Source organism: Trachemys scripta, chromosome 13, assembly GCF_013100865.1.
Source record: "Trachemys scripta elegans isolate TJP31775 chromosome 13, CAS_Tse_1.0, whole genome shotgun sequence".
NCBI lineage: Eukaryota > Metazoa > Chordata > Testudines > Emydidae > Trachemys > Trachemys scripta.
Window position 1 is genome coordinate 26277849 of NC_048310.1, and position 20400 is coordinate 26298248.

At 37.1% G+C, this 20400-nt stretch overlaps 1 protein-coding gene across 8 annotated transcripts in view; it reads left to right on the top strand.

The window, feature by feature from the left end:
- The window catches only part of PHKB (phosphorylase kinase regulatory subunit beta), a 194449-nt gene that overhangs the window by 153547 nt on the left and 20502 nt on the right, over positions 1-20400 (top strand). For 7 of the 8 annotated variants that reach the window (XM_034788873.1, XM_034788868.1, XM_034788865.1 and 4 more), the window contains 10 exons: positions 1832-1915; positions 2409-2513; positions 3933-4015; positions 4099-4189; positions 7983-8044; positions 8133-8295; positions 9783-9864; positions 13166-13223; positions 15369-15459; positions 16682-16884. In XM_034788873.1, the coding sequence (XP_034644764.1) occupies positions 1832-1915; positions 2409-2513; positions 3933-4015; positions 4099-4189; positions 7983-8044; positions 8133-8295; positions 9783-9864; positions 13166-13223; positions 15369-15459; positions 16682-16884 (1022 nt within the window). Of the gene's footprint in view, positions 1-1831; positions 1916-2408; positions 2514-3932; positions 4016-4098; positions 4190-7982; positions 8045-8132; positions 8296-9782; positions 9865-13165; positions 13224-14249; positions 14341-15368; positions 15460-16681; positions 16885-20400 lie in introns of all 8 variants that reach the window. The other variant, XM_034788866.1, reaches the window with a different exon arrangement.

The window sequence follows — 20400 nt, forward strand, 5'->3', positions numbered from 1 at the left end:
TTAAGTGGTTTCAAATAATAACAGACCAAACAAAGTAAGTTACCAAGCAAAATAAAACAAAACATTCAAGTCTAAGCCTAATACGTTAAGAAACTGAATACAAGTAAATCTCACCCTTAGAGATGTTCCAATAAGCTTCTTTCACAGACCAGACTCCTTCCTAGTCTGAGCCCAATCCTTCCCCCTGGTACAATCCTTGTTAGTTCCAGCTCAGATGGTAACTAGGGGATTTCTCCATGACTGGCAGCCCCTTTATTCTGTTCCACCCCCTTTTATAGCTTTGGCATAAGGCGGGAATCCTTTGTCTCTCTCTGGGTTCCCACCCCTCCTTCTAAATGGAAAAGCTCTAGGTTTAAGATGGATTCCAGGATCATGTGACATGGTCACATGTCCTGTGAGACTTCATTACCTACTTGCTGGCACCTGCATATACAGGAAGGCTTACAAGTAAACAGAGCCATTTACAACCAATTATCCTGGTTAATGGGAGCCATCAAGATTTTTAACCACCATTAATGGCCCACACTTTGCATAACTACAATAGGACCTCAGAGTTATATTTCATATTCCTAATTTCAGATAGAAGAATGATACATACATACAAATAAGATGATCACACTCAGTAGATTATAAGCTTTGTAATGGTACCTTACAAGAGACCTTTTGCATAAAGCATATTCCAGTTTCATTATATTCACACTCATAAGCATATTTCCATAAATATATAGAGTGCAACGTCACAGACATAGGGGGACTGTCAACAGTCATATGATTTATCCTGTGTCCGCAATGCAAAGTGGATGGGTTACCAGCCTGACTGAAAGGGGAATCCAGGTTCTAGCCCACAGCCCCAGCCACCTGCAGTTTGAAAGCACCACTTAATGCCAGTGTAAGGTTTTTGTGTATGGACTCGAGGAAGGTTATGGGTAACATCCAAGTAAGAACCCAGGTTAATTCTGTGGTGAAGACATACCCTAAGAGATCATAAGTAGGTAGTCATCTTTGTCTAAAACTTCATCTTCATTTATCCCTGAGAGATCTTTCTGCCTGCATTCAGAGAGAATGTGCCCAGAGAAATCTTCCTGATGTCACTTATAAAATTCTAGGAAATTTAGTTCCATTTTAATAATGGTGAGTTTATCATCTAAAATCACCCAAACAGAATGGGAGTTGCAGATATTTTTTTCAAAGATTTAATTTGCATGTGTACTCTCGTTTACTCACAGCTCAATAGTTATGACATGTTTCTATTACATGTTGACTAATCTGATACAGCACAGTGTTGTAAACCTCACATATTAATGAATACATTGCCACACAGGAAAACAAGATATTTACATTAAAAATATTCTGTTGGTAAAACGGTATAAGCCAAAAATTAATGCCTAAATCAGCTAACATCAACATTTGCTTTAATGATCGGTCTAGGGTAGATAGTTTAGTTAAGTTGGGGAAGTTTTGAGATTTCTGAATAGGAATTTGGAATGAATCAACCTAGGCAATAGAACACTAATTCCCATTACGACATAAGGCCCAATTCTGAAACTTGCTGCACATAGGCAGGAGTCAGTGATGCACAGGTCCAGGAGTGAACCCAAAGCTCAAGGATCAGACCCTAATTCAGTATGTGTGGTAGGTTCTGTGATACAGATGTATGCCCAAAAAGCCAATAGGAAGAATTGTAGTGGTTTTATATTTATACCCTCCTCAAAAAAAAAGCTGAGTTCAAGTTTCTGGTGGTGTTTAATGCTGGGGGCAAAAACAAGAAGGACCTGAATTTTGTCTGTGTAACTAGATGGCCTTACAGTGTCACAATTATTATTTCTTTCAGGCTTACTTTCATTTGGGGATTAATGACAAACTGGGATTATCTGGAAGACCTGACAGGCCTATTGGATGCCTTGGAACTTCAAAGGTCATTGCAAGAACTGACTGATTTGATAATTAGCATATACTCCAGACAAATTTTGGATTATTCTGTGAAGACAGAATACTATTTAAATTGTTGAATTTACTAAATGTAATCATCTTTTCTGCATGTAAATCTTATTGTTTATTATAAAATGTGTTTAATATAATTTGTAAATCCATTAAGGACAAAGCATAAGCTATCTCACTATTAAATTATTTCACGCCTTACCTAAGCACCTAATTACAGCAATATTTACTCACCCAAGACAAGCTTGATCATGATGGGGTGAACTGCTGTGATTAAAAAAGATTGTGGATTTGCACACTGTGTAAGAACAAGGATTCTTCAGATTAGATTTTTCAGTTATCCCTTTTGCAGATCCTTATTACTTTGACAGTTCTGAACACTACATCTGTGTTTTCACTTTTTAAACTGTATTAATGTTAGTTTCATACATTTTAAAGAAATGGGTAATGTTAGCTTTTTCTCCCTACAGATTTATCGAATACTAGGAAAAACTGTTGTTTGCTACCCAATCATTTTTGATCTAAGTGACTTCTACATGTCTCAGGATGTTATGCTGTTGATTGATGACATTAAGGTATTTATCTGTTGTTTATCTTATGCAACCTGCTGAAATAAGTCCTATATTAAGAATAAATTGTGCGGTTCTAAAGGTTTGATGAAATTTAGGATTGAAAAGGGGAGGTGAAAAAATATATAGTCTGTATACCTTACTATATAAAGTAGACAAGCAAAGTTATGGTGGGAAGAACAGTGCAAATATTAGCATTAATATACTGTTAGACCAGTGCAGACCCTAGTGGATGTTCTGTGGTGGCAGAAAGCTAACTCCAGGAGGGGGTGAGAATGCAGTGGCACAACATGTGCGAACCCCTGTTTTCCAGGGAAACTGGCAAGCACAAGCCCCAAAAGTAGACGCATTTGGCTGGGGCAAGGGGCATGGCCAGTTCACTGAAGGGATGCTTTGATTGAAAGCCTCACCTGGTGGGGATTTTCAGGAGCCCTGGCCACAAATTAAAACTTGCCTTCCTTGGGTGAAATACAGTTAAGGGCAGCGGTGCAGATTAGAGCTATGTGAATAACTGGTTGTTCAGTTTGCAGCAAGGACTGGATCCTGGCTGTGCCCCCTCCCAAATCAGTGCCCTAGCCATTAGGCTGTAGGGTCATTCCTCTCTCTCTCGTCTGTTGAATATTTAATTATTTATGCAAAGTGGGACAGCATCAACAGGAGAAATTGAGACTCACCCTAGAATACCTTATAACCCTAGGGGCAGGGCATTCATCTGCAAGTTCAAATCAGGCAGAGTAGGGATGTGAATCTGGGTCTTCCACTTCCCAGGTGAGTGCTCTAACCCTGGGGCTGTCAGGTATCAGACCACCGCCACCACCTCTTCAGTTTCGAAAATGGCACCTAAGGCCTCTTATGAATCAATCCTGACATTTTTTTTGATGAAACTAACCAGTGAATTCATGTCAAATAGATGAATAGTTTCAATTGACCTGAAACTGCATTTTTTGGCAAATATTTTATTTGAAAAAAATGTCACCCAGTTCTAGTGCTAACATCACCTGCCGTATTCCCCCATCCTAATAGTGAAATGACCTGGGCTGCAGCAGCTGCTTCTGGTGAATAAAAGGTGCCAATTATCTCCCCTGTTAGTGTTTCACTCACTATTCACATCAGAATCCTATTTATACAGATCAATAGATGTAATCCAATATTTCATTCTGCTCAGACTGGTGACTTGGTTGGTTTGTGCCTCACCTATAGTGAGAGCAGTGTTGTTATAAAGCTGTAGCTATGTAGTCTCTGCAAATTGCTTACATTCTTCAGAAAAAAATAAATACGTAACTGAAAAAATTGATTAATTGTTTGGGATTTGAAATCTGTTGGGTTTATAGCAGTACCCTTTATTTTAGGTTGTTTGTTATAGTTACAATTTATTGTACTGTATGTTTCCTGGCATGAATCACATACATTTTTATATTTACCTAGAATGCATTACAGTTCATTAAGCAATATTGGAAAATGCATGGTCGTCCCCTGTTCCTCGTGCTTATACGTGAGGATAACATAAGGTATGTAATACATGTGAAGATCATTATTTGTAATGTGATTTTTCCCATTTTTAATATTAATGTGTTTGTTTTTAAAATTATAGGGGAAGCAGATTCAATCCAATATTAGATATGCTGGCGGCCTTTAAAAAAGGAGTCGTTGGAGGAGTGAAGGTTCATGCTGATAGAGTGCAGGTATTTTTTTTTTCTTCTTCTAAATGTTGCATTCATACTCTGGCAGTAGTCTGTGTTAGTCCATGAACTGTGAATTATTTCTATAGACATATTTATTCCATCAAAATTCTTTGGTTTCTCCTGTGACTTTTTAATACCTCACTGAGTGTTATAAAAGTAAAGATGAGATAAAGTCAAGGGTTCTGCTTTTTTTTAAAAAGCCCTTTGTTCAGTTTCTGTACACTATAAATCATGCTTTCTCTAAGCAGGAGCACAGAGCTTTGATATTTTCTACAAAGGTCCTTTTAATGTGGCAGGGAATCTATTTTATTTTTTTTACTTCCAGCCATCTGTCTTGTGGAATTTATCACAAAAGGGCAAGTCCTTGATATCAAGGGTTAAGGACTCTATCTGGGCCATATCAACAGCAGGGAAAAGTGTGTTTCACATATTAACTAACATTAAAGTTCTAGTCAGTTTTAATACATTAGCTGTTCAAAATAAATTTTAAGGGGGAGACTAGGGTTTACCACAACCAGCTAACACGTTAAAATTACGAAGAGAACATTCCTAGCTCTGACAATAAAATCAATGCTTTCAATGACCATTTAAATAAAAATTTGTAAATTACATCAGTCACACCTAGTTCATAAAATCTCTGGCTATCCTAAGTTAGAGTTCCTGATGTAAATGTCATTGCCATCCATGCAGAGTGCTGCCTGCAGGCTCCAGGGGGCTTTTGATGTTTATCTGGAATGCCTCCTTTTTATTACTTTGTATTTTATTAAACTGATATATTGTCACAAGAAACATTTCTCAAACATTATCTACACAGTGTGCTCTTAGATTATTGTACAAAATGTACTATTTCAAAGTTCTCAGCAAACCATTGTTCCCCTCCACATTCAATTCCTTTCCTTGAATATTCTTTACATAATTAATAAGTTGTATCTATTTGACAATCACTGCTGTTTATGTTGTCTTTCTTATTTATGAAGGGTGCAAAAACATTTCAGTAACCTTTTTAACTGGCTTGGCTCTAGGATGGTTTTCATCGAGGTTGTGTTGTGCTGTGTCTTGGTATTCTGTGTGCTCTGGTTTTTCACCATCCAATTCCAATCATGGGCACCAAAAATTAGATATGAGTGTTATTGACCAATGTGACACTAGTAAATAAGGTTACATGCTCTGCCCCACACCCCTGAGTATCTCTTCATGATGTATTTATTTTTGAAAACCTACTGAGATTTTTCCAGGAATATATTGTTAAAGCAGCTGTGAAGGTAAGTAATCATTTCCCCAGGATTCAGTATAATATATACTGACTAGTTTAGGTTTATAGTATATTAACTATGATACAGTGAATGTTTACTTCCTACTATACTTTTAAATTAAGGATGGGGAAACTGATTTGGGTGAAATAGGAATCATCTTGAATCTATGATTCCTCTCTCAGTTCTAAACATTTATTTGAGGTTTTGTAGAGTTTTAGGAAGTCTTATCTCCTTTCCCCCTCATCACCCAAAATTTGTAGGCACTGCTGATCAACGGAGGAGAATTATTTGTTAGATAGAAAATAGTGTATATGTTCCTTTAGTCTAAAAATTGTCTTACAAACCTTTCATACAGTTTGGTCAGCTGATATATTATGCCAAATGTGCAGAAAAAGCAAGAATTTCCACTACATGAAGTGCAAAAGCTCAATCATATAATTTCCTGAGTATATTGTCATATTTTGGAAACTGTGCATTTCGTTAAAGAGGAAAAAGTCCTGAAAAAGTGGCTAAGATTGCAAAAAGGTGGTAACGCATTATCTATTAAAACAATATACTGTATACTGCTTTTTCATAATTTATATTGAGTGTGTACATTTGTATGCACGTGTCTGAACATGTACAGTTAGGCTTTAATATCTTAATGCACAAAAGGGGGTGTACAATATTTGCTTGTGACATGTACATTAAAATGTATTTGTCCTTTCAGACAGCATATAATTAGGCTTGGCAGAATTCAATTTTTATTTTTTTATAATTTTGACAGACAATATCTATTTAATGACAGTAGATGTTGAGATTCAAAAAGTTTAAACTGTATAACCATTAAAACTTAAATTGTCCACATCACATGTCAAAATATACAAAGTAAATATTCTTAAATCAAGCTCTAATAGTTCTCAAGCAGCATTTTTCTTTGCCTAACTGTAAATTTCAGTTATTATTAATGGAAATACTTTTTGTCTGTTTGTATGTGTCTAGTAAAATTGACTATTACTTATTAAAAGCCTAATCCTTCCAAGCCTACAAATAATTTGTATGGTTTCCAGGACTGTTCTTAATAATTTTTACTTTCATTGTCTGTAACTGCTTCCATCATCAGCTGTGTTCCGGAGGATTATGTATGTAAGAAAGATGACTGGAGGAAATCAGCAATAAAAACAAACGAAAAAAAGCAAGCAGCTTTTTATTTTCACAATCAACTCTCACAGTGTAATACTGTGGTATTTTACTATAAATTGTAAAATGGAAACTGAGTTTAAAAGTTCACAGGACACGCATCCGTTTTTTTTCTCCTATTGACAACTATCAAAACACAATGCTTTTTAAGAAAGTCCTTTTAAAAACTGCTTTATTAGAACAGATTTCCTTTAGAAGGACATACATATGAAATTCATATGAATATTAAATGAATTAATTGTAATCAATAAGCATACTAAAATATTAATGACAGAAGCTTAACATTGTTATGAGAGAGAGAGAGATAAGGAGAGAGAGAGAGAGAGCGTGCAAATATTTGTCTGTAGAAGTGTGTGTGTACGTATGTATATATGTATGGGGACAAGAGAGAAGTACTTCTAGAATAAGGAATCCCAATAGATTTGCTATGCTGGGAGTTGGGTGAAACCTTACTGAAGCTTGTGGGCATAACAGGTGCTCTTCATTCAAGATAAATGTAAAAAACAATTAAATAAGCCAGCTCCAGGAATTATGGCCCTGGGGATTCCCCTCTTTGGGGGAAGTTGACTGGGGGCAATTCCTGCTCCCCCACCCCAGACAGCTGTGGAGCTCCTGGGGAGGGGAAGCCCCAGAGTCATGATTTCTGGAGCTGGAAGGCTTGGGCCCTGGCTGCCTGGGGTGGGGGCTGACTGGCCACACAGTGGCTGCAGCTGGGTTTGGTACCCAGGGGGGACACTCTGCCATGCATGCCAGCAGCTAAGCCTACTCCCTGCATGTTGCCGGGCTCAGATGTGCTGAGCAACCACCAGCTCCAGCTCCTGCCTCTGCTGTGTATGGCCAAAGGTGAGCCTAGGTCCCCTGCCCTGTCCCCTCTTGGTGCATCTCTGCACACTAATGCATACTATAAGAGGAGAGAATGGCTACTTCACAATAACTGTGGTTCTTCAGGATGATGATGTCAGTATGTTCCCATGACCTGCTCTCTATCCCTGCTTTTTGGATTCCTCAGCAACGTGAGGTACCTGCACACGTACAATGGGAACCACACTGACTACATTTCAAAGAACCACAATTACTGTAGGGTATGTAACCAGTTTTTCTGTAATTGCAGAAAAAAGGCCTTCCTAAGCTATTTTGGTTTGTGGTGATAACATACTACACTTGCTACTCATGAACAGGAAAAGGTGCATGAAAACTGAAGAGAAATTGGTATTTTAAAATATAGCAGTTTCTTATAAGTATAACTCAAATGTTCCTGTTCAGTAGGGGGCAATTTGTTACGTTGTTGATCTCAGAATTGGTATGTGCAGTGTACAGATTGATACTGTCTTGCTGAGTGCTTCTTTTTTTTCCCTCCCCAGACATTAATATCTGGAGCAGTTGTTGAACAACTTGACTTTCTAAGAATCAGTGAAACAGAAGAGTAAGGATATGTGAGAGATCTAATTACAGTGTTTTTCACAATTAAAATATCTTCTGAACTGTGGACAATTAAATAATTATTTTTTCAGGCCTCCCGATTTTAAGAGTTTTGAGGAGCTGGAACTTCCAAAACATTCGAAAGTCAAGAGACAGACTAGTACTCCAAATGTTTCTGAACTTGAACAACAACCAGAAGTAAATATTAATGACTGGAAAAACAGGTCGACTTATGAGATTCTTCAGAAACTGAATGTAAGAAAATTGGAGAAATTGTTCTACAGTTTAGTTCTAGTTTTTATCAGATTATATTTTGTTTGTTTTAATTCTACTAGTTAACAGAATGTTCTTCAGATGAACATGGTTAACATTGTCACCCCAGCAGCTACTCTCAACAGTTTTCTTGGCCAGAATCTTTATTTTTTTATTAAATGTTTATTAATTTTTTTCATAAAGAAACAGATAATGAAAAGAACAAAAAGGTAAATGACTTATGGCTAGTATATATTTCCAAATACCACATGCTTCACGGGATCTTTAATAGAATTAAACGATAATGCAATTTTACAGCTTGTCAAAGCTGCAAGACCAGACAATACTATGTAGAGATAACATGTTAGAGTGGGGGTAATAAAACAGGAGAAGACGTACATAAATAGGGAGAGGAGGGAAGGAATGGACTAAGGGGAAGGGAAGCAGAGAAGGGCTTAGGTGGAGTGGAGGTCTGGCATTCTTTGAGCACCCATTAACATTTTTTATCTAAATGCATCTGGAAACGGTCAATAATTCATTGAATTCATATAATTGTTCTCTGCAACTTTTAAATAGAACTAGTAACTTCTGGCCTCTCCTGTACTGATTTTTGCTTCTAGAGTCTTCCCTCATTGTAGTCTTCCCAGATGCCACAGAACCCTTTGAGCTGCCACATTTCGGCTAACAGTTTTCCATACTCCCTTTAAATCCATATCATTTTTTTCTGGTAACACCTGAAATGTTCTAAAGGGGGAGAGATGGTTGTGTCCCATATGAATAAATACCTCATACCTAGACTGCAGCTCCACAAACAAACACAAAAAACCCCTGAATGGTTGAAATCCACTAAAACAGACTGATGACCTTTTAGTGACTTTTGACTGTAAGATCAACTATAAATTTCAGTTGGGTATAAGAATCATTCAACCTAGAAACCAACAATGAATGAGTATTTCACATTTCAGTAGTCTGTCTTAGTGGGAACTTGGAAAACTATCATGTCAACTAGTCATCTGATCACAAGCATTTGTTTTGCCAATAGTAGAGGCCCAGGGCGCCAAGACACGAATGATCTTTTTGAGCCCAGTGGTGCAACTTTATTGAACCTTAATATATGTCCTAAAAAAAGCCATTCTAAAGCAGCAGTGAGAAGAGTTACCAAACTCTACTAGTGTTGCTGTGCCACTCTTTTTCTTCAGAGGAGATAGAAAATGAAGATAGAGATGAGTATATAACTGGGGTATCACTAAGGTCCTGATCTGGTAAGGTGCTGAGAGCCCTCAAGTCCCACTGAAAACCTAAAATTGGCTATTTGGTTACTATTATAGGGGGACCAAATGAAGATTTAAAATTTATGGGGAGGGGAGACTTTCTCCTTGAAATGTGTGTTGTATAGTACTGCTAAAACAACTGTCTTCTGGTTCGTGTGGAATTTGTAATAACTGATGCCTTTTGCTAGTAATTTAAATCTGAAAGTTTTTCTTTTTTAGGACTGCAATTGCCTAGCAAGTCAAGCAATTCTGTTAAGTATTTTGCTCAAAAGGGAAGGACCGAATTTCATCACCAAGGAAGGTCAGATATCCTTTCATGTGACTATTCTAAATACTAGAGGAGGCAGTTTTCTGTGTAGTTCTAATAAACATGAATAATGGACATGGTTAGAAAAAGTTGTGTAGCTATTTTCTTCTCTATTAAAGCAGTTTTTGCTTTAAATGGAAAATGCACATCAATATACTGTAGAGTGGAATGAGCTGTTAAATCTATTAACTCTTTTAAATTGTTTGCATGCAGCATGTTGTTGTCTATTCATAAGTCTGAGCAAGCAATTTTTGTCAGAAAGGGTTTGATTTTATATAATAAAATGAAGCTGAAGACAGGTTGTGTGTGCCTGTGCCTCTTAATCTGAAATGTATCAGCAATCTTATATTGATGGTTTTGTTTTATTTTTCTTATTTTGTGAAATCAGATTTTATTTCAAAATATTATCTATAGAGGTTATTCTGCTTCAGTTTTATATCAGTATTTAAAATGCAGGAGTTAAATACACATAAGACATTACAAAACATAAGCTAATAATAAGGTGCCACAAGTACTCCTGTTCTAATAACAACCCAGTAATGCTAACCTAGATAATGCTAGATTGGGACCAGCTCTGCTGCCCTCAGGAAGCAAGTGGATGGGAAGGGGAAAATAAGGGTTGGGGAGTGGGTGGAGCTGTGCTCCAGACAGGCCAGTGATGTGAGCTGTACCCTTTCAAGGGCTGCTGAACTGTTCCCCACCCCTCAGCCTACACACACATCCCAGAGAAAGAGGCAATCAGAGGTAGAATTAGGACTCTGCTTCACATTTTCTCCCTTGGATAATCTTAGGGTATTATAGTTTACCCACCACTTCATTTCACAGGGCTTTACCTGAGGATGGTCTAATTCTATGTTAGTGCACATGATGGAGACTTGGCACTTCTAGTATAAATATACCTTACATGCAGCATCACTGTATAGAACACATCCTGGAAAGTACTAAAAAATACAACATGCTTCATTGTGTTTTGTTTTTCTAACTTAATTTTTATTGTTTTTATATACAATATAAACACAAAACAAAACATATATGAATATATGCACAAGATGGAAATATCATATAAATACCAAAATTCAATGTTCATTATTTATAAAACGTGGAAAAACAAAACAAAAACAAGCAAAAAACCTTAATCCATAGAGATCATGAAGGGCATCAATTACTAATGTGACTAAATAGATAAATATGTGAGAATATATCTTATGAGCATCAGAGATTAATATATACCAAACTGCAAAAATATGCAATAGTTTCATGTGTGACAAGACACCCTCATATTTCTTCCAAGTGTTTCTATTAGACAGAATCATTTTTTCCATTAATGGAGTAGTAGAGAGCTCACTAAGCTAGTCGGTGTATGAGGGAGGAATTGCAGATTTCCATTTTCTCAAAATAACACTTTTGGTCACTAAAATAGTTACTGCAGTCAATTTCTTAATGTTAACTGGTAATACCAACTCATTCAGAACCCCTAAAATGCACAAGCTTGGATCAGCAAAGATAGCAACTTGTAAAGTTTTTGAGAGTCCCCTGAATAGGGTGTTCCAGAACACATGCATTTTTGACAGGTATAAAGGATGTATGAAAAGTTGATTCATTGTACTGTAAAAACATGTTCCAATGTAATACTAAGATTCTGTGAATTTTAGCCACTGTATCCAGACACATGGTCTACTTCTGAACATCAGGGGGGTGTGCCCACCACCACCCCAAATAGTCTGGAAAATACTTTGTTGTGGACTTAGATACTTCAGTAGCTTTCTGTGGTCATTACTTTGAATATATAGTTTCTTGCTCTAATGGAAAATGTTCATAGGAAACCTCCCATATTCAAGATTAGTTGCAACCAATACAATCACCTCATCTCCCTGATCCTCAACTCATAATGAACCAAGTACCCATCTCGAGACCTCTGGGCTTAATACAATTCCTGCATTGCCTTCTGATCAGATAGTACTAATATGTGCAATCAGAGGCGTCATCCAAGGTGAAGTAGTGGATGGTGATAACCTTATTAACTACTGATCTTGTATTAAACAATACAAATCATTGACTAGAGTCCCTGCCAGCCAATTTCTTACGCTATCCCACACGAGCAGTGAGACTGACATTAAACACTGAATATGTGTTGTACACAATAAATAAATAAAATATTCTCTTCCTGCCTAACCTTCACTTCCTACCAATAATGGTTTGAAGGACCTACGTCCTTCCAGCTGACATGCCCAAGGCCTTCAGATCTACATATCCACAAGCTATGATCTTGCAGTGCAACTCTCCCATGTACCCTACATTGCCTTTTGAAGGGAGGTTGCTGCTACACTTGGGGAGTACAAATAAGGGCATCACACCTATGAATTTTTAATCTGATGGATATTTCAAGCCTAAGGAATTGAATGGTAATCAGCACCCACTCTATCTCACCAAGTGGTCCCCAGTGCAACTCTCAATTCTCAATCCTTTGCCATTGAGGCCAAATTAGTGCACCAGGGCCTGTGGAGTTGGGGGACAGTGATATCAGAAACTAGTTCTGAGCAGAGCAATATTGTATAATAATGCATACTTAGCTATTATAACTGCTGCTGCATTACCAGTCTATTTGTAATAAAGCTGTCAGACTTCATTTTCTGGACATTCTTACCAATTCCCATTTTTGGTCTATTTAAATCTTCAGAGATCCTTCAAGGTAGTCATCAAAAAGAAAATTGTTGCAAAATAAGCCAATAATTCACAATTAGGAAAAGTTATTATATACCCTGCAACAGAAAAGAAACCAACTTGATTTTCTTATTATACATTTATTTTAGCTGGCTGCTTATGCGAAAATTATAAAATGCTGTAGAACATTTGATTTATTGAGTTTTCTTATGGTCTCCCAACAGGTTTGACTAAAATTAGTCAGAGTTACTTGAGCAGTGTCACAGGACACCGGTGATGACTAGGTGGCAGGTTAAATTTAAACTTTAAAGTTAAACATAACAGAGGGTCCTGTGGCACCTTTAAGACTAACAGAAGTATTGGGAGCATAAGCTTCCGTGGGTAAGAACCTCATGGGTGAGGTTCTTACCCACGAAAGCTTATGCTCCCAATACTTCTGTTAGTCTTAAAGGTGCCACAGGACCCTCTGTTACTTTTTACAGATTCAGACTAACACGGCTACCCCTCTGAAAGTTAAACATGTACTTAAGTGCTTTACTGAATCTGGTCCAAAATGAACTAACGTCTCTATCAAACTTACTTTATTGTTGCTGAATAAAAGCCACTACAGCTTTTATTTTTTTCATGTGTTTAGGTACTGTTTCTGACCATATTGAAAGAATCTATAGACGAGCTGGCAGCAAAAAGCTCTGGTTTGTATATAATATCTTTGTTTCATTTTTGTTTGATAGATAAATACTGTTTTTCAGCCTGTTTACAAAACATAAGGCCAGATCGTTAGGTAATGTAAAGAAGCACAGTTCTGTTGACTTCAGTTCAGCCACACCAGTTTACACCAGCTGACGATCTAGCCTAAATCAATTAACATAAAGAAACAAATGGAAATAAATTTATATGTGATGTAGCTGTTCCTGTCACAAGTATATCACAAAGCAAATGGCTCAGTGATCAGAGCAGTAAATGTTATTCTTCACAAATTGGTCTGTAGCTAGCTGAGGACCCATTAGTATAAACTGTGATTGTTGACATTGGCCCTGAAATCGGGATGACTGGTGTTACTTTTTCCTATAGAATTGTGTTAAAATATGTCCGTTTAACAAATTGCATGATAAACATACAGGACTAGTCGGATAAAAAGAATTAGAATTAGTAGGGTAATTGACATGGTCATCTTTTGGGGAGAATGTTACAACAGTATAAAATAATGGCTTTCAGTAGCAAGGTTGGTGGTCAAAAACATTAAATTAATAACAAAAGTAGATAAATTTATGCAGTTTACTGCTTATTGTTCCTGAAGGCAGTTGGGTTAATGATGGCTTTACCAAAATAATTTTTAAAGGGTTGGGAAAGTAAAGTATAGTATTTACATGTAGTTCGAGTAATTGCTCTATTTGGACTGAAAGTTGAATAGAAATCTCATTATTTAGTATAGAAAGCAAGATTTGAGCCTAAGATGAAGCCCACTCTCACCTTGTAAATACTGTTAACCAATAAGGTGTTTTTTGGAAAAGATATTAACTATATAAATATAAGAATTGATTTCAGTTTTTTAGTTTTAATCTGTTAATAGAATGAAATGGACCTGTATCCACTTATAAACCAAATGTTTTCATTGTTAGTATTTTTAATACTTAGAAAACCGAGGCATGTTGTAAAACTAAAATATGTAAAGTCTTATTTTTCATTTCTCTTTTATGATTGTCATATGGCATACCTAGGTTGATGGTACGCTACAGTGCTGCATTTACACAGAAATTTGCTTCCTCTATAGCCCCACATATTACTACTTTGCTGGTTCATGGGAAACAGGTAAAGTGCACAGAGGTCTTAAATAGTGCTGCTTGAGATTTGTTGGCTTACTTGCATTTTGATAGATCAGCTAGTGCAGTTTTGAAATGCTTTGCTCTTGATTTTCAAAGAGTGCACAACATTTTTCACAGAAGTCAGTATCAGTTTGGTTGATGGATTTTGTACTAACTTTATTGAATATTGTAATGTGTTCATTAACTCTCTTGATAAATGATTCTTTGCAGCTACAAACCCCATGTCAGAAAAGCTTAAACTTAGCTTAAACTTCAGTTTCCATTTTGTCATGAAATTATGATTTATAAAGTTAAATATTACTTTTTAATAGTAATAAGACCGTGTAATTCTAGTTATTCTTGAAATTTGCAGCCAGTTATAACCTAGCACTTTACATGATTCCCTTCTTTTCATTGCTTACATATAAAATATTGCCTGGAGGCAAAAATTGTCAAAAATGTCATTTAAATATGTGTTGCACATGCAGTACTTACTCTTACAACAAAAATCTTTGCCTAATCTTTCAGCATAACTTTCTGAGAAGTTAAATGCTTTATTTCCTTTGCAAAGATTAATACAGTTTGCTTGAAAATTTCTAAATCTTTCCAAAATAAACCAAAACATCTACCGAAGAGAAATCTTTCACTGATTGCAAATTGATGGCAAACAAAAACATTGGTGGCAAAAAAAACAGACCTTCTTTGATAGAAGAAATAATTATAACATTCTGTTTTCTTAACATGTTGTGAGAGAAAAGAAAGCCAGCTTATTATTTGCAGTCCATAGTTTAATGAATTCTAACTGTTCCCAACACAGCCATTATTCTATACTTGCTTTAGTGATTAATCAAAATCCAGGATTTATCCCAAAAAGAAAAAGTGTATGAAATGACATTTCAAAAACAAGTATTATATGTATTTTCATAGTTAGCCTTTTGGGACTTATCAAATGTGGTGACAGAATTCAAACACATATTTGAATCCATTAAACTAGCATTTGATATCCAGTGGGATTGCTCTGTTTTCTGCCCTCAGGTCTGTTGTGCGCTTCGCAGCAAGCCTTTTAGGTAAACTAGTGGACAGCCTTGCACCATCTATTACTAATGTTTTAGTTCAGGGCAAACAGGTAAGTCTGCATTTTTCAGAATTGCATTCAGCAATGATAATCAAGAGAAAAAAACTGTATAGGCTCTTTCATTTTGTAGGTCTCAGATACTTTAAAAAGTACAAGACTCAAAAACCTCATTTATTAAATAAAAGAACTGAGTAACATAAAAATTAGTAAATTTAATGTTCTGCATATACTTGTGCTTGTGAGAGCAACATAGAATAGATAGTTGAGCAGACCAGAACTAGATGGGAAAGGGGAGAGAGAGATGCTGGGATTAAAGTTAAGGGGGAACATATGTTAGAAATTTTAAGGAGGAATTAATATACAAAAGGACATTGAAACAAGTAGTAAAACATTATTTAAAGAAAAAGTTAATATATAGAACCTAATCAGCTAAAAGGGACATTAATACATTTTGTACTATGAGTAGCCAGTCAGTGGGGAACTTTTCACCATTCACATTTTTCTGTCTTTACACCTCTGTCCTAGTCGTAGACCCTAAATTGCACTATTGTTTGCCCTCCTGGCACAAAAAGTGTAAAGTAATTATAGTATGATTATAAAAAATTTCTTTCAATTAGAAAAAAATACATATCAGGCAGTTTCATCATCAAATCATTCCAAACATGAAGGGCTGGTAGCATGCTTCTGGTGCTATGTAGGAAAGTCAATGTGCATGTAGAGTGGTTTGTAGTTGCTTACTTTCACCTTTTTTGATTAACCTGTCCTGGTAAAAATATTTTTACTGTAGAATTTTTTTAAAATGTCAGGAAGAGTGTGTTTTTCTCTGTTTCACGTACAGTAGATGAGAAATTTTACATTTTAAAGCATGTTTTTCTTTTGGCTAACTAGTCCAATATCTTGATTGTATTAGAATTTTAAAACCTAGAACACAATTTTGAAAAAAAATATTAAGAAAACAGTAACAAGAATCTTGATTCTTAATTTTAAGGAAGGCTTGCTAGAAAGTTATGACATGGGAAAGGAAAATACCATCTAGAAAAGTCAAACAGTCAAGGATACATGTTATCCAAACTGTTCCAAAATAAAGTGATGGCCTCGTAAGGTCACCTTCTCTTGGGCCAGTTACTCTTACCAATCAGTTGACAGCACGCTATATTTTGCCCCAAATGCAGTTTTAATACTACCAGGGAAAGGTTAGAATATGAAGTCTAACTTATAATTGTCATCTGTTCTTCCTGTTTTTCTCCCTACATTGTTGCTAATATGTTCTTAGGTTACTCTTGGAGCTTTTGGCCATGAAGAAGAAGTTATTTCTAATCCCTTGTCTCCAGGAGTGATTAAGAACATCATCTACAACAAATGCAATTTACAGGATGAGAGGGAAGCTGTAATTCAACAAGAACTTGTCATTCATATTGGCTGGATCATCTCAAACTCACCTGAACTATTTCGTGGCATGTTAAAAATACGAGTTGGGTCAGTAACATGTCTTTGTTTCTGATTTTTTTTATTATTTATTTGTATTATGGTAGTAACGAGATGCCCCAGCAAAGATCAGGGCCCTGGTGTGCTAGTGATTCATTTAAGCAAATACACTGAAGCTTTTATTTATTTATTATATTTTGCACTAAGTCTTAGTTTATTTTGCACTTAGTTTAATGTAACATGTATTCTGCTATAGTAATATTTCCAGCTAAGTTAGAATGACTAGTTCAGGTAAATATCACATACACGTTCTTATTCAGCGAATATACTCGTCTTTCTAAGTATATTCTCTGAATATACCTAAACCTATACCTAAACTTCCGATCATTCAGCAGAATGTAGTTCTGCTGTACTAGCTCTATTAAAACATTTTTATCACGCAAGTTGTAGTAAGATTCACATTACTCTGCCAAGTTGTATACAGTGTGCAGTATAATGAGTTTTACTTTTTTGCAGTGTTATGTGGTGGAGTCACTTCATTAAACCTAAACAGAGTTTTAAAGTGGAGGCTGTTTTCCGAGTTTTTATGATGCTATCTTTTCTTTCTCAAGTAGTTTCTGCTTGACTGCTGATTTACCTTTTTCAGGTTTAATTTACATTTCTGTCAGATAACATCCTCATCTTCTGAATTACTAATTTTGTCTTGAAGCTTCTTAGATTTCATGTGAACTATTTATATTTAATTTATTCTAAAAATAGGTCCCCTGCTGTTTTATTTTTGCTGTTCTATATTCACCGTATACTTTGGATGAGAAATTACTTCTTTTCTTTAAATGCTATGTCAGTAAAGATAAAAATTTAATTCTAGTATCGTGTAAAATTATATTTATGTACAGTAGAGGAACATCATCGTGAAGAAAAAACTTAGTGGAAAGCTTCAACTTCCTTAGTTCTTCAAGTGATTGCACATGTACATTCCACTCTTAGTGTTGGTACATCCAGCACATGACTGTTGGAAACTGTTTGTCTCAATGGTACCTGTTGGGCGACTTGAGCTCATTCTGCTGCCGCATGCCACTGCGTGAAGGTATTAAGGGCAGAGCCACCCCGAGACATGCTCAGTTTTTTCTTACCACCTGAAATGGTCATTGGGACTCTCTTTTATACCAGAACAGTTTTAAATTAATCACTGCTTTGCTTGGGGGCCATATAGGAGGTTCCATGTGGTCTCTTTGGGAAAGAGGTTATATAGATCTAGATCTATATCAGAGAGAGAGAGAGAGAGAGAGAGTGTGTGTGTTACAGTTGTGGTGTTTAAAAAAAAAAAAAAGACTTGTTTTTCCCATTTGGGGTTTTTTGTTTTTTTTTTTTCTATTCCTGGTATAGAGGTATACCTCAGTCACCAGGTTTCAAGTCATGTGCTTCTTGCTCCAGGCCTTTGCCGGTGAGCGACCTGCACAATAGCTCCCTGAAGTGCTTGGGGAAAGCACACATGAAGGACTGGTGCTAGATTTGCAGCGAGTTCAAGCCTAGGATGAAGAAGGAAAGGGAGGCTAAGCTGAAACTCCTGCTGATGGAGGCGGCTCTCAGGCTACTGTTAGAGCCGTCCTAGTCTTACTCAATGTCATGTGCTGCAGCTTTAGTGAGAAACACACCTGCAGATATTGGCGAATCCCAGTACTGTTCTCCCTTGCCTGTACCAAGGAAGAAATACAAACCTTCCAGAGAGGAAACAGTCAAGGGAAAGTTTCCATTCTCTAAGTCTGGGAAGAGGTCGAGAAGGAGTCAAGTAGAGTGCACCTGAAACCTAAGCACTCCTCCTCCAAATTGGTGCCACAGTCAGCTCCAGGTCTGCAAGGGGCACTGTTGAGCCCAGTTCTGGAAGTGGCACCGTCAACTTCTTCAGCACGGCAACAAGAGACCATCTCAGTGCCAACTACCCTGGAGGTATCTGCAGTGGCAAGAAACCTGCTCTGCCTCTTGGTTCAAGTGTCTCCTTCCTTATAGGAGTCCAGTCCCTCAGCACTGCTGCCACTTCTGCCAGTGATTCAACCTCAGGTACCATAATTGCCTGCTTCATACACAGGCAGACCCTTGGTACTGTCTATGGGACAGCCGGCTATGATGGAGTCACTCCATCTATCACCAGGTTCTTGGCACCAGTTCCCAGGACTGACTGGATCAACCTGACCATGGTCAGAGGAAGGGGAATCCTGATCGCCAGACTTGGTGGTGGGATCTTACATATCACAATCCCAAAGCAGAACCTGCCGGTCTCTGCACAGATCCTCTCTTCCCACCTATTACTGTGACCCTTCAATGGGAACTTCCATGGGAATGTGGCCAGGACAGTGAGGCCCTGATCCACATCGGTGGCCATTTCGGAACCCTTGAGGTTTCCCACCAGCTTCCAGATCATGTGTACTCAGTTCCCTCATCTAGAAGGGCTGAGTATATGCACTCAGCAGCTCCGTCCCCAGAGTCCAGCAGCAAGCCCAGTACCGAGTACTCTGGTCTACAATTTTTGAGAAGTCGTCTGCTTCAGAGATAAAATGTGCTATTTATTATATATTTTGATGTGCTGAATTCAAATATGACAATTAAAACAACTGATAGGCTACTGTTTCTAAGATATTTAAGTTTTTACATTTTATGTCTATGTATATTGTGTAGATAGTAGAGTTTTAATCATAAATTGTAAACCTAGGTCTTTTCATGTGTTTATGGTTGCTTTACATGAAGATATTTCACCTGTCCTGTTTATGTAACGCTTTAAAAATCAGCAAAAGGGTTATATAAATAAAATTTATTATGAAACAAAAAGCAAAAAACTATTATGTACATAATTTAGTCCTATTCAGTGTTTACTCGGCGCTTCTTGGCTTGTCTCTTGTATTCATTAAATGGAGCATCTCTTGTCACTGTCCAGCAATAGTCTGCAAGCATTGATGGGCCCCATTTGCCCTGATAGCGTTTCTCCATTGTTGCAATGTCCTGGTGAAATCGCTCGCCATGCTCGTCGCTCACTGCTCCGCAGTTCGGTGCAAAAAATGTATCTTTAGTGACATGTTGCAACCAAGGCTTTTGTATGCCTTGAGGAGGTTTTCCACCAACAACCTGTAGTTGTCTGCCTTGTTGTTTCCAAGACAATTTATTGCTACTAACTGGAAGGCTTTCCATGACGTCTTTTCCTTGCCACGCAGTGCATGGTCAAATGCATCATCTCGAAGAAGTTCACGAATCTGAGGACCAACAAAGACACCTTCCTTTATCTTAGCTTCACTTAACCTTGGAAATTTTCCACGGAGGTACTTGAAAGATACTTGTGTTTTGTCAATGGCCTTGACAAAGTTCTTCATCAGACCCAGTTTGATGTGTAAGGGTGGTAACAAAATCTTCCTTGATTCAACAAGTGGTGGATGCTGAACACTTTTCCTCCCAGGCTCCAATGACTGTCGGAGTAGTCAACCTTTCTTGATGTAGTGGGAATCTCTTGCACGACTATCCCATTCACAGAGAAAACAGCAGTACTTTGTGTATCCAGTCTGCAGACCAAGCAAGAGAGCA